This window comes from Carcharhinus amblyrhynchos, chromosome 1 (assembly GCF_965287045.1).
Source record: "Carcharhinus amblyrhynchos chromosome 1, sCarAmb.v2.hapA, whole genome shotgun sequence".
NCBI lineage: Eukaryota > Metazoa > Chordata > Chondrichthyes > Carcharhiniformes > Carcharhinidae > Carcharhinus > Carcharhinus amblyrhynchos.
In genome coordinates, this window is record NC_137324.1 from 29,501,032 (window position 1) to 29,514,878 (window position 13,847).

The 13,847-nt window shown below is 43.8% G+C and overlaps 1 protein-coding gene across 1 annotated transcript in view; it reads right to left on the reverse strand.

Moving 5' to 3' along the window:
• The window catches only part of loxhd1a (lipoxygenase homology PLAT domains 1a), a 217,640-nt gene that overhangs the window by 53,484 nt on the left and 150,309 nt on the right, over nt 1-13,847 (reverse strand). The window contains exons 24-26 of the mRNA XM_080204031.1: nt 9,533-9,827; nt 5,993-6,144; nt 3,651-3,784 (exon numbers count right to left, since the gene is read on the reverse strand). Of these exons, the coding sequence (XP_080060157.1) occupies nt 3,651-3,784; nt 5,993-6,144; nt 9,533-9,827 (581 nt within the window). The remainder of the gene's footprint in view (nt 1-3,650; nt 3,785-5,992; nt 6,145-9,532; nt 9,828-13,847) is intronic.

Below are 13,847 nucleotides of genomic sequence, written 5' to 3' on the forward strand. Positions count from 1 at the left end.
ATTGGGCCTGGGTGAGATTGTGATTGGTGCAGACTTGATGGGCCAAATGGCCTCCTTCTGCATTGTATAGATTCTGTAATTCTATTCTATGATTCTATGAAAGTTAATGGTGTTTTATGCCAAGTTTTCTGTTCTCACTCATGATGGGCCCTGCGAGGGTTACAACCAGAGAATCCTGCCCAATGTTGAAAAAGCAAATCCTGCATTTAACCCACTAAATTCTATAAAGGTCGCTCAGAAATACCGATTTCTCATCGGTATTTACTGTTGAGCAAAGCTTGGATGTTAGGGAACTTGGGGAAATAAATAGTGACGTCTTGTGGAATGTACATATTACAGAGAAGGAGATGCTGCAAGTCTTAAGGCGCATCAAGGTAGATAAATCCCAGGACATTGTGGGAGGCTAGGGAGGAAATTGCAGGTCCCCTAGCAGAGATATTTGAATAATCATTAGTCACAGATGAGATGCCTGAAGATTGGAGGATAGCAAATGTTGTGCCCTTGTTTAAGAGGGGCTGCAGGGAAATGCCTGGGAACCACAGGCCAGTGAGCCTCACATCTATGGTGAATAAGTTGTTGGAAAATATTTTGAGAGACAGGATCTACAGATATTTAGAGATGCAAGGACTGATTAGGGACAGTCAGCATGGCTTTGTGAGTGGAAAATCATGTCTCACAAATTTGGTCCAGTTTTTGAAGGGGTAACCAAGAAGGTATATGAGGGCAGTGCAGTTGATATGGTCTACATGAACTTTAGCAAGGCCTTTGAAAGATACCGCATGGTAGGTTGTTGCATAACGTTAAATCTCATGGGATCCAGGGTGAGGTAGCTAAATGGATACAAAATTGGCTTAATGACAGAAGCCAGAGGGTGTTGTAGAGGGTTATTTTTCAAACTGGAGACCAGCGGTGTGTCTCAGGGATCAGTGCTGTGTCCACTGTTATTTGTCATTTATATGAATAGTTCAGATGAGAATAAAGGAGGCACGGTTATTAAGTTTGCAGTTAACACCAAGACTGATTAGATTTGATTTATTATTGTCACATGTACTAACACACAGTAAAAAGTATTGTTTCTTGCGCTACACAGACAAAACATACTGTTCACATAGAAGGAAATGACAGAGTGCAGAATATAGTGTTACAGCCACAGCTAGGGTGTAGAGAAAGATCAACTTAATGCAAGGGAAGTTCATTCAAAAGTCTGACAGCAGCAGGGAAGAAACTGTTCTTGAGTCGGTTGGTACGTGTCCTCAGACTTCTGTATCTTTTTCCTGAAGGAAGAAGGTGGAAGAGAGAATGTCCAGGGTGTGTGGGGTCCTTGATTATGCTGGCTGCTTTGCCGATGCAGTGGGAAGTGTAGACAGAGTCAATGGATAGGAGGCTGATTTGCGTGATGGACTGGGCTATACTCACAACATTTCGCAGTTCCTTGCAGTCTTGGGCACAGCAAGAGCCATACCAAGCTGTGATACAGCCAGAAAGAATGCTTTCTGTGGTGCATCTGTAAACATTGGTGACAGTCATAGCTGACATGCCAAATTTCCTTCTGAGAAAGTAGAGGCATTGGTGAGCTTTCTTAACTATGGTGTTGGCATGGGGGGACCAGGACAGTTGATGATATGGACACCTAAAAATCTGAAGCTCTTGACCCTTTCTACTTCATCCCCATTGATGTCGACAGGGGCATGTTCTCCTTTATGCTTCCTGAAGTCGATGACAATCTCCTTCATTTTGTTGACGTTAAGGGAGAGATTATTGTTGTTGCACCAGTTCACCAGATTCTCTATCTTATTCTTGTACTCTGTCTCATCATTGTTTGAGATCCGACCCACTACAATGGTGCTGTCAGCAAACATGAAAATCAAATTGGAGGGGAAGTTGGCTGCACAGACTGGTGGCATAATGGACGGTGAAGAAGATTATCTCGGATTGCAACGGGATCTTGATCAATTGGGCCAGTGGGCTGACGAATAGCAGATGGAGTTTAATTTAGACAAATGCGAGGTGATGCATTTTGGTAGATTGAGCCAGTGCAGGACTTACTCAGTTAAGGATAGGGCATTGGGCAGAGTTACAGAACAAAGAGATCTAGGGGTAAAGGTTCATAGCTCCTTGAAAGTGGAGTCACAGGTGGACAGAGTGGTGACAAAGGCATTCAGCATGCTTCTTGGTTTCATTGGTCAGAACATTGAATACAGGAGTTGAGACATCTTGTTAAAGCTGTACAAGACATTGATAAGGCCACATTTGGAATACTGTGTTCAGTTCTGGTTACCTTATTATAGAAAGGACATTATTAAACCAGAAAGAGTGCAGAAGAGATTTACTAGGATGCTAGCGGGACTTGATGAATTGAGTTATAAGGAGAGGCTGGATAGACTGGGACTTTTTTCTCTGGAGCGTAGAAGGCTGAGGGGTGATCTTAAGGAGGTCTATAAAATAATGAGGGGCATAGATCAACTAGCTAGTCAATATCTTTTCCCAAAGGTAGGGGAGTCAAAACTAGGGGGCATAAGTTTAAGGTGAGAGGGTAGAGATACAAAAGTGTCCAGAGGAGCAATTTTTTCACACAGAGGGTGATGAGTGTCTGGAACAAACTGCCAGATGTAGTAGTAGAGACGGGTACAATTTTGTCATTTAAAAAGCATTTAGACAGTTACATAGGTAAGATGGGTATAGAGGGATATGGGCCAAATGCGGGCAATTGGGACTAGCTTCGGAGTTTAAAAAGGGCAAGAAGAAGAGTCAGATAAGGACACAGTAAAAAAAAAAGTAGGAAAGGGACCAGGATTGTTAAAAAGGCTCACCATAAGATTTTGCTATTGAATGTTCAGAGCATTTGAAGCAAAATGTATGAATTAGTTGCACAAATAGATTTAAAGAGGTATGATATAGTTGGTATTATGGAGACATGGCTCCAAGATGATCAAAGATGGGAACTAAACACGAGGGCTATTCAGTGTTTAACAAGGACAGACAGAAAGGAAAGGATGGCAGACCTGCATTGTTGATTAAAAATGATATTGCTACATTATTGAGGAAGGATATTAGCACACTTGATGTGGAGTCTGTGTGGGTCATGTTAAGAAACACCAAATAGCAAAAAACATTCATGGGGATGGAATATAGACCATTAAACTGTAATGTTGGGAATACCATTAGACAAGAGATCAAAGGTGCATGTGTTAAAGGAACATCTGTGATTATGGCTGACTTTAACCTGCATATAGGTTGGGTGAGTTAAATTAGTCACAGTACAATAGAGGAGGAATATCTGCAGTGTAGACGGGGTGGTTTTCTGAACCAATAGATTGAGAAACTAACAAGGGAACGGGCCATCTTAGACATGATAATTGTGTAACAAGAAAGGATTCGTTGGCAATCTAGCTATGAGAGAACTCTTGTGCTTGAGTGACCATAAAGTTTATTTATTTGTCACAAGTAAGGCTTGCATGAACACTGCAATGAAGTTACTGTGAAACTTCACTAGTCGTCACAGTCCAGCACCTGTTCCGTTCAATGCACCTAACCATAATGTGACAGAATTAAATAATTAAGGTAATTAATTTAGTTAAACAAACATGATGGTGTAGGAATGGGAAACAGATGCATTCCAACCCTCTCAGTTTGTACGCATCAATACTCACGTGGTGTCATCCTTCTCATCAACAATTTCTACTCTGTCCAGGAACCAGGCTGCATTTCCTCCTGTGTTATCATGTCGAATGCGTAGCTTCCTTAACACACCCAGGTCAACGGCTTTGATCAAAAATATATCTTCCTACATCAGAAGACAAAATATAATAAAAATTGAGGTTGAGCATGGGGGTTCCCTTCATTTATTAATTCACAGGATGTGGACACCACGGGTAAGGCCAGGATTTATTGCCCATCACCTAAATTGCCCTCTAAATGCCAGTGATGAACTGCCTGCTCAAATTGTTTCAGTTCATATGATGAAGGCACACCAACACTGCTGTTAGAGAGGGCAGTGCAGGATTTTAACCCAGCACCAGCGGGAATATGCAACTCACCCACAGGGGATCTAAAAATTCGGGAAAATAGGAACCAGCAAAAAAAAGGGGAAACAATTGCTACAAGACCAAATAAAAAAACCAGAAGCAGAACAAGTCCCTACATCAGATGGATTGCAGCGATTCAGGAAGGTAGTTCACCATCATCTTCTCAAGGTCAACTCAGAATGGACAATAGATGCTGGGCTAACCAGTGACAGTCTTAGAAGTTAATAGCATGGAAACAGGCCCTTCAGCCCAACTTGTCCATGCCGCCCAGTTTTTATCATTAAGCTTGTCCCATCTGATTGCATTTGGCCCATATCCCTCTATACCCATCTTACCCATGTAACTCACACTGCATGAATGAAAAAAAACTAGAAAGAGACAATATACTTTAGAGTTCAAATATCAAATTAACTTGGTTAGAATTAATGAACAACTGAGGAGATACCAAGCTGCTGGGAGTACGCTACAGGTTACTACATATACTAAGTCCTCACGTTGTGTTCCCGGGTCAGATTGGCTGAGCTTGCAAATGTCTTTGTCTCTGTGTTGTTGGCCTGGGAGCAAATGTCCGGGGCATCATATGAAAATAAATCAGCTTCTCATAAAGAGGAACCCAAAAGTGTTTTACGAACATGTGCAAAAAGGCAGAGCAAAGAGTAAAAAGATCAAAGAAAGGATGGAGCTGATCAGGGACCAAAATGGAAATCCGCTTGTTGAGGCAGAAGGCAAGGCTGATATAATATTAATCAAAATTAGGCAGAACCAACATGATTTTGTGAAAGGGTAATATTTTTGGCAAATTTATTGAATTTGCCTGAGTACCCAGTTGTCATGTACAGCATTACTTGTTTTGATTTGATTTGATTTATTATTGTCACATGTACTGGGATAGAGTGAAAAGCATTGTTTCTTGCGTGCTATACACACAAAGCATACCATTCATAGAGTACACAGGGGGACAGGAAAGGACTGGTGCAGAATATAGTGTTGCAGTTACAGGTAAGGTAAAGAGAAAGGATCAGCTTAATATATGATACGACCATTCAAAAGTCTGATAGCAGCAGGGAAGACACTTCCTTGAGTCTGTTCATAGAATCATAGAATCCCTACAGTGTAGAAGGAGGCCATTTGGCCCATCGAGCCTGCACCAACAGCAATCCCACCCAGGCCCTATCCCCATAAACCCACATATTTACCCTGCTAATACCCCTGACACTGAGGGAGAATTTAGCATGGCCAATCCACCTAATCTGCATATTTTTGGACTGTGGGAGAAAACCAGTGCACCCGAAGGAAACCCACACAGACACAAGGAGAACGTGCAAAGGCTGGAATTGAACTTGGGTCCTTGGCACTGTGAGATAGCAGTGCTAACCATTGTGCCCGCGTGGTTGATACATGTTTTCACACTTTCGTATTTTTTTCCCAGCGGAAGAAGGTGGAAAAGAGTATATCTGGGCTGTGTGGGGTCCTCAATAATGCTGGTTGCTTTCCTGAGGCAGCAGGAAGTGTAGATGGAGTCAAAGGGAGGTGCAAGGAGAATGGGAGGCGCAAGCCAAAAGCCAGACAAACATATGAGTCTTCACACAATGGGTGGAATTTTACTGGCACACCCGCCCGGGGTTTGTATGATCCTGCCTGAGGTCACTGGAGAATGCCATTCTCTGAGGCTTGCCCGCTCCCGGAATCGAGGCGGGCGTACCGGCTAAACTCCGGCCAATGTTCAACCACATACACTACAGGTAAGGATTATTGGATAGTGGAATTCATGGCAAGGAAATCTAAGGCAGGAAGTTGAGTAACGTTTATGTCTTGGTTATATCAGAAAATTTGGCATTGACTTGATATTGAACCTGGGACCTTCCTGGTTTAATATCGCTTTATCTTACTGCACCATGCACTGAGAGATGATAAATCTTAACCCTCTCACACCCACATCCCCAACCAATCCACCAACTGCATCACACCTGTCCTCTTTCAAACTTGTTGAGATGGTTCGACATCTTGAGGTCACGTTCTCCAGTATCTGTTGTCTCACCAAAAATGTTAATAAAGACATTGGCATCTGTTCCTGCGCCCAGCACATTTCCAGTAATCACGTGAACCATGTATGTGTTTTCTGCAAATAGAACAGGCATGAAACAAACTCTGCTGATATCTCTGGTCACTTCTTCTTTGCATAATGCAATTCCAATAAATGAATCTTTCAAGAAGTGCTGGATCTTGTGGGGGAGTCAATTTTTTCCTAACCTCTGCCTAGAAACTGTTGAGATTGAGGGTACAATGTTGGCTTTATACCTGCACTATTTTACTCTACAAAATTCAGTAAAGAATAGTATCTGATTAGATGTAGCATTCCACCAAACCTATTTGATTCCCAACAAGCAAAGTTAGGTTTACATTAGTACCAGAATTTCAATCAATTATGGATTAACCTTTAGGTTATTGATGATAATACAACTCAGGAGATATGATAACAGGGCCCTTCGGTTGGGTAGGATATTTGAGATGGGGAATAATGGGACAACTTGTTTCAAAGTGTGGAGCTGAAAGTCCTCAGCATTGCTTGGTGTGCTGCAAGTGCAGGACCTGATATATCAAAGTCTCAACTTTATGGGGGCATGTTGTGGACTCTGGGAGGGTCAACATGAAGGGGGCAAGGCTCCCAAGATAACCCTCTCTGGAAGGTCAATAGTATAAGATGGACCAGCCCGTCAAAAGGTCTTGTGGTAATATAGTTTTCCATCACTCATAATGTCTTAGTCATAGAGGTTTACAGCATTGAAACAGGCCCTTCGGCCCAACTTGTCCATGCTGCCCTTTTTTTTCAAACCTCTAAGCTAATCCCAATTGCCTGCATTTGGCCCATATCCCTTTACACTCATTGTACCCATGTAACTATCTAAATGCTTTTTAAGAGACAAAATTGTACCCGCCTCAGGCAAGTATCAGCTCCATTTTAACATGAATTTATTATCCCTATTGTCTGCCTCAACATGTTACATAGTAGATTTTATGAATCAATAATTGAGGAGATATGGAGAGATCTTTTTAAAAATTTATTCATGGGATGTGGGCCTCACTGGCTGGACCATCATTTGCCGTCCATCCCTAATTAACCTGAATAGTGAGGCCATTTAACAGCCCCATTGCTGTGGATCTGGAATGACATATAGGCCAGGCTAGACCAGATATGGATAGCAGATTTCCATCCCTAAAGGATGAGCGATTGGCTTTTTACAACAATTGATTCAAGATCATCATTAGATTTTTAATTTCAGAGCTTTATCCAATTCAAATTTTACCTCCTCCTGCTAGCCCCTTCCCACCCCCATCCCTCCTCTGTGAAAAAAGAAACATTATCTGGCTGCAATGACACATAGCCCAAAAAAGACTGAGAAACATCTAGCTTCATATTGAGTCCTCTGATTTTTCAAGCCCATTCCATATGGAAATGAGGAGTCCACTGTCTGTCTTGGAACCAGTCTGCAAATTAAGCTATGTCAAGATAGACTGAAACAGTCATAAACATTGAGGACAACTGCTAACCAACTTCATGGCTGACTGCTGTAGGATTGTGACCTTGTTTTATAGAATATTTTAAGGTGCAATTTTTAATCTACAGTATTAAATGTTTATTTATAAGGGTACTCTATAGCTTCAATGAATTGCGGAATGCCACTCCACTCAGGAACCTTCTGTGACCACTGCCAATAACAGAGGGAGTACAATTTGAAAAGATACTTTAATGTGCAGCAATCTTGCCGTGTCCGAGGATTAGCCTCCCTCCCGTTATCCTCCCCTGATTTAATGAAGGCCTGTGCCAGCCAGGCAAACGGTCCAAATTCACCTCTCGGAATGGGAGTTCTTCCTCAGGAGGAAAAGTAACTCGCTGAAAATACTGAAATAAGGCCCAAAGCCCAATTCTGGGTGAATTGCTGGTTAGTTAGTTGTCTGAAAATGGGCCATATCCAACTTCTACCCCATGATGTATGCCTGTTCCATATAGTGTTCTGAATGCTGTTCCATAGTGTAAATGGGGCAATTACTAACCTGGGGAAAGTGACACACAGAACCCATTACCAGACTTCACTTCTGTACTAAAAATTGAGCAAATTGCCTCATTTACAATGCAAAATAAAAACAGTATCGGCTCTACAGGTGAGCAATTATCCCAAATGCCATGGTCAGTGGGGAAATGGGGAACGGTTGCCATGGTCACCACGGTGTTCAGTGAAAAAATTCAAACTAAAAGAAAACCATTTTTGTGAAAAAAAGTTCAGGCGTCAACGTATCTGCTGAAAAATTGGGAGATGGGGGTTAAAGGTTAAGAATCACAGGAATTCCCTTCTCACAGGGAATCCCTCTACTTTCACTCTATATTGTGGGGGCTTATTTTTGCCTGTCCTGCTTTGACACTGCACCCACATGTGAGTGTGGTGAGGGAGCTGCCATCTTGGTTACAGTCTGTGCAAAAGAAAAGATGTGTGAAGATTAAATGTGAGCCATTCACATGTTGGTCAACGCTTTGCATGGGAAACCTTTTCATTGATTTAGGCAATGTGCAATGGATGATAAGTAAAAGCTACATGATGGCGAAGGCAGACAAAGTCACATCACATACTTGGAACAGAACCATAGAATCCCTACAGTGCAGAAGGAGGCCATTTGGCATCCAGCACAATCCCACGCAGACCATAACCCCATGCATTTACCTTAGCTAGTACCCCTGACACTAAGGGGCAATTTACCTAACTCACATATCTTTGGACTGTGAGAGGAAGCTGGAGCATCCAGAGGAAACCCACACAGACACGGGGAGAATGTGCAGACTCTGCACAGACAGTGACCCGAGGCCGGAATTAAACCTGGGTCCCTGGCGCTGTGAAGTAGAAGTGTTAACCACTGTGCCAGCATGCTGTGAGCAAACATATTCATATGTTATTGAGGTCCAGGCTTGGTTTTAAACTTGTCACTTAACTGTTATATCTTTTTTATGACTCATATCATTTATTTGAATTACAAAACCTTTGAGATTATGAAGGGAAGAGGAAAAGCTGACAGAATAAAACTGTTTCCCTTGGTGGAAAATTCTTGGATCGGGGACATAGATTCAAAATAAATGGCAGAAGGTGTGGAGGGGGCACAAGGAAGAACTTTTCTTACATAAAGGGTGATGGGTATCTGGAATTTGCTGCTGAGTTGATGGTGGAGGCAGAGAGCCTAAACTCAATAAAAAGTACCTTGGATCTGCACCTCATGCTGTGAGCTATGGGGCTATGGGCTGGGTGCAGGAAGGTGGGATTAGAAAGGGCACGTGGGTGTCCTCGGGCTGGCATGGACAAGATAGGCTGAATGGCCTCCTTCTGTGCTGCAACTTTCCTATGGTTCTGTTACAACTGAGGTTTTTAACGAATGTGATGCATACTTACACTCAGAGAAAGGGCATCGAAACATAGGTTTGCTCATGGTGCCATGTTTCCCAAGACTGGCCCTCTTTTACTCACCTTCAACGCCATCAGATTCCTCTGGTATGAGTTCCACCACCAGCTCTTTGTCTCCCTCATCCCTGGCAAGCCAGCGTTGACATTTGAAGGTGTAGGTCTCCATTACCTCCTCTTGCAGGCTATCAACAGCCGCCTCAGCTTTCTTTTTCTTTTTTTTCTTCTTCTTGTCTTCCTCCACGGTCCTGAGATTCAGTCGACTGATTATGACTGATTCCAGGTACCAGCCGGGAGCCAAGCCACTTCCGTCGTGACTGATTCGGACTTTGATCAATTTACCGACATCCAGGGCCTCAACCTGCATACGTGAAAATCAGCTGAATCAGTGAAAAAGCAAGAATCTGGATCACTCTAAGCTGGATGCAGCAAGGTTTGCAGACCAGTTCAAACCAGCTCACTGCAAACACTCTGCTCACAAAAGGCTAGACTTGATAAATTATTGTCACAAGTAGGGTTATATTAACACTGCAATGAAGTTTGGTGAAAATCCCCAAGTTGCCACACTATGGTGCCCGTTCGGGTACACGGAGGGAAAATTTATCACGGCCAGTACACTTAAATAAGAACATAAGAAATAGGAGCAGGAGTAGGCCATCTAGCCCTTCGAGCCTGCCCCGCCATTCAATAAGATCATGGCTGATCTGTTGTGGCTCAGTTCCACTTTCCCGCCCTCTCCCCATAACCCTTAATCCCCTCTCTTATCAAAAACCCATCAACCCGCGTCTTAAAAATATTTAGCGAGGCAGCCTCCACCACTTCAACGGGCAGAGAATTCCAGAGATTCGCCACCCTTTGAGTGAAGAAGTTCCTCCTCAACTCCGTTCTAAACCGCCCCCCTTTTATCTTGAGGCTGTGCCCCCTAGTCCTACTGTCTTTTTTGAGCGGGAAGAGTCTCTCCACCTCTATCCTATCCATCCCATTCATCATCTTATACGTCTCAATGAGATCTCCCCTCATTCTTCTAAACTCTAACGAGTACAAGCCCAGTTTATTCAGCCTCTCCTCATAGCTCAACCCCCTCAACTCCGGTATCAGCCTAGTAAACCTCCTCTGCACTCCCTCCAAGGCCAAAATATCTTTGCGCAGGTGCGGCGCCCAAAACTGCACACAGTACTCCAGCTGCGGCCTCACCAATGCCCTATACAGCTGCAGCAAGACCTCCCTACTTTTATGTTCAATCCCCCTCGCTATGAAGGCCAGCATCCCATTCGCCTTCCTGATCACCTGCTGCACCTGCAAGCTGGGTTTTTGCGACTCATGCACAAGGACCCCGAGGTCCCTCTGCACCGTCGCCTGCTGCAGTTTTTCACCCCAAATACGAAACGGACTGTGAGAGGAAACTCTTGCAGGCACAGGGAGAACATGCAAACTCCACACGGATAGTAACCCAAGCCGGGAATTGAACCCAGGCCCCTGGTGTTGTGAGGCAGCAGTGCTAACCACTATGCCACCGAGGCCTGCTTTTTTGTCTCTTGTTTTAGCTGTTTTAGTAATGGTGTGGAGGGTAGGAGGCCTATCGCCTGACTCCTGGTAAGCATGCTTGCATGCTCATTGGCAGCCCTAGTGTGGAGGATCTGTGTTTTTTGGCTGAATAGATTTGGGGGTGTTGCTTTGTGCCTGCTGCCCTTGTACCAGATTGGCACTACCTAGAAACTGCTTCTGTTTGCATCATTGCCAGTCCTTCTCACTGAGCTCTTACAAGCTCTCTTGCTCCTTTCTTGCTTTTCCATTACCTTCATTCACCAGTTTCCACCTCCTTCCAACCCTCACAAGCAAGGAGGAATTGGTAGGGCTAGGGAACCGTGCTGCACTAAAAAAGTTGATTCGTTGGTTAAAAAGAAAAAGGAGGCTTATGTTCGGATGAGACTTGAGGGCTCAGGTAGTGCACTAGAAAGCTTTAGATTGGCTAGGAGGGAGTTGAAGAGTGAGTTAAGAAGGGCTAAAAGAGGACATGAGAAGACTTTGGCTGATAGGATTAAGGAGAATCCTAAGGCGTTCTATAGGTATGTCAAGAACAGAAGGTTGGTTAGGGCAAGATTAGGGCCAGTTACAGACAGCAGAGGGAAGTTGTGTGTGGAACCGGAAGAGATTGGAGAGGCATTGAACCAATATTTCTCTTCGGTGTTCACGCAGGGGGACATGAATATAGCTGAGGAGGACACTGGGTTGCAGGGGTGTAAAATAGACAGTATTGCAGTTGATAAGGGGGATGTGCTGGATATTCTTGAGGGTTTGAAAATAGATAAGTCCCCTGGTCCGGATGGGATTTACCCTAGGATTCTCTGGGAGGCAAGAGAGGTGATTGCAGAGCCTCTGGCTCTGATCTTCAGGTCGTCATTGGAGGATAGCGAATGTTGTCCCATTGTTTAAGAAGGGGAACAGAGACTTCCCCAGGAATTATAGACCGGTGAGTCTTACTTCTGTTGTGGGCAAGGTTTTAGAAAAAATTATTAGGGATAGGATTTATAGTTATTTGGAGAGTAATGAATTGATTGGAGATAGTCAGCATGGTTTTGTAGTGGGTAGGTCGTGCCTTACTAACCTTATTGAGTGTTTTGAGAAAGTGACCAAAGAGGTGGATGGGGGTAAGGCAGTTGACGTGGTATATATGGATTTTAGTTAGGCATTTGATAAGGTTCACCATGGTAGGCTTCTGCAGAAAATGCAGGTGTATGGGATTGAGGGTAATCTAGGAAATTGGATCAGGAATTGGCTAGCAGATAGGAGACAGAGGGTGGTGGTTGATGGTAAATATTTATCATGGAGTTCGGTTACGAGTGGTGTGCCTCAGGGATCTGTTTTGGGGCCACTGCTGTTTGTAATTTTTATTAATGATCTGGATGAGGGTATAGTTGGGTGGATTAGTAAATTTGCTGGTGACACCAAAGTCGGAGGTGTGGTAGATTGTGAGGAAGGGTGTCATAGTTTGCAGGGAGACTTAGACAGGTTGCAGAGCTGGGCCGAGAGGTGGCGGATGGAGTTTAATGCGGAGAAGTGTGAGGTAATTCACTTTGGTAGGAATAACAGATGTGTTGAGTATAGGGCTAACGGGAGGACTTTGAATAGTGTGGATGAGCAGAGGGATCTAGGTGTATGTGTACATAGATCCCTGAAAGTTGGGAATCAAGTAGATAAGGTTGTTAAGAAGGCATACGGTGTCTTGGCGTTTATTGGTAGGGGGATTGAATTTAGGAGTCGCAGCGTCATGTTGCAACTGTACACAACTCTGGTGCAGCCGCACTTGGAGTACTGTGCGCAGTTCTGGTCCCCACATTACAGGAAGGATGTGGAGGCTTTGGAGAGGGTGCAGAGGAGGTTTACCAGGATGTTGCCTGGTATGGAGGGGAGGTCCTATGAGGAGAGACTGAGGGATTTGGGGTTGTTTTCGCTAGAAAGAAGGCGGCTAAGAGGGGATCTTATTGAAACATATAAGATGATTAGAGGTTTAGATAGGGTGGATAGTGATAGCCTTTTTCCTCGGATGGAGAAAGCTAGCATGAGGGGGCATGGCTTTAAATTAAGGGGGGGTAGTTATAGGACGGATGTCAGGGGTAGGTTCTTTACCCAGAGGGTGGTGAGGGATTGGAATGCCCTGCCTGCTGCGGTTGTAAATGCGCCTAGTTTGGGGGCGTTTAAGAGATCCGTGGATAAGTTTATGGACGAAAAGGGATTGGTTTAGGTTAGTGGGTCATTGTTTTTTTTAACTGGTCGGCGCAACATCGTGGGCCGAAGGGCCTGTTCAGCGCTGTAATGTTCTATGTTCTATGTTCTGCCTCCCCATTTCATTTGGCCACCTGGTGAATCTCATATTAAAACATCAACGATCAAAAAAATCTCTTGAAATCAACACGGGGGGATTGAATCTAAATTCTGTTAAAGTTCATACACTGCTTCCGATTTAATCTCTCTTCCTAACTCATTCTTTAAAATTTATTTATTAGTCATAGGTAAGCTTACACTAACACTGCAATGAAGTTACTATGAAAATCCTCTAATCGCCAACACCGGTGCCTGTTCGGTACACTGAGGCAGAATTTAGCATGGCCAATGTACCTAACCAACATGTCCTGCAGATTGTGGAAGGAAACCGGAGCACCCGGAGGAAACCTGCTCAGACATAGAAAGAAGGTATAAAATTTACACAGACAGAATCTGGGAATCAATCCCAGGTTCCTGGCATTGTGAGGCATGACTGCTAACCACTGTACCACCATGCCACTCTAGATCATTCTGATCTATACTATGTGTAATAATGCTATTTTACCTGACAGCGAGCTGAGCTTCTTTGTCCCATTTGTCATAAGGATTGCTTATTCCC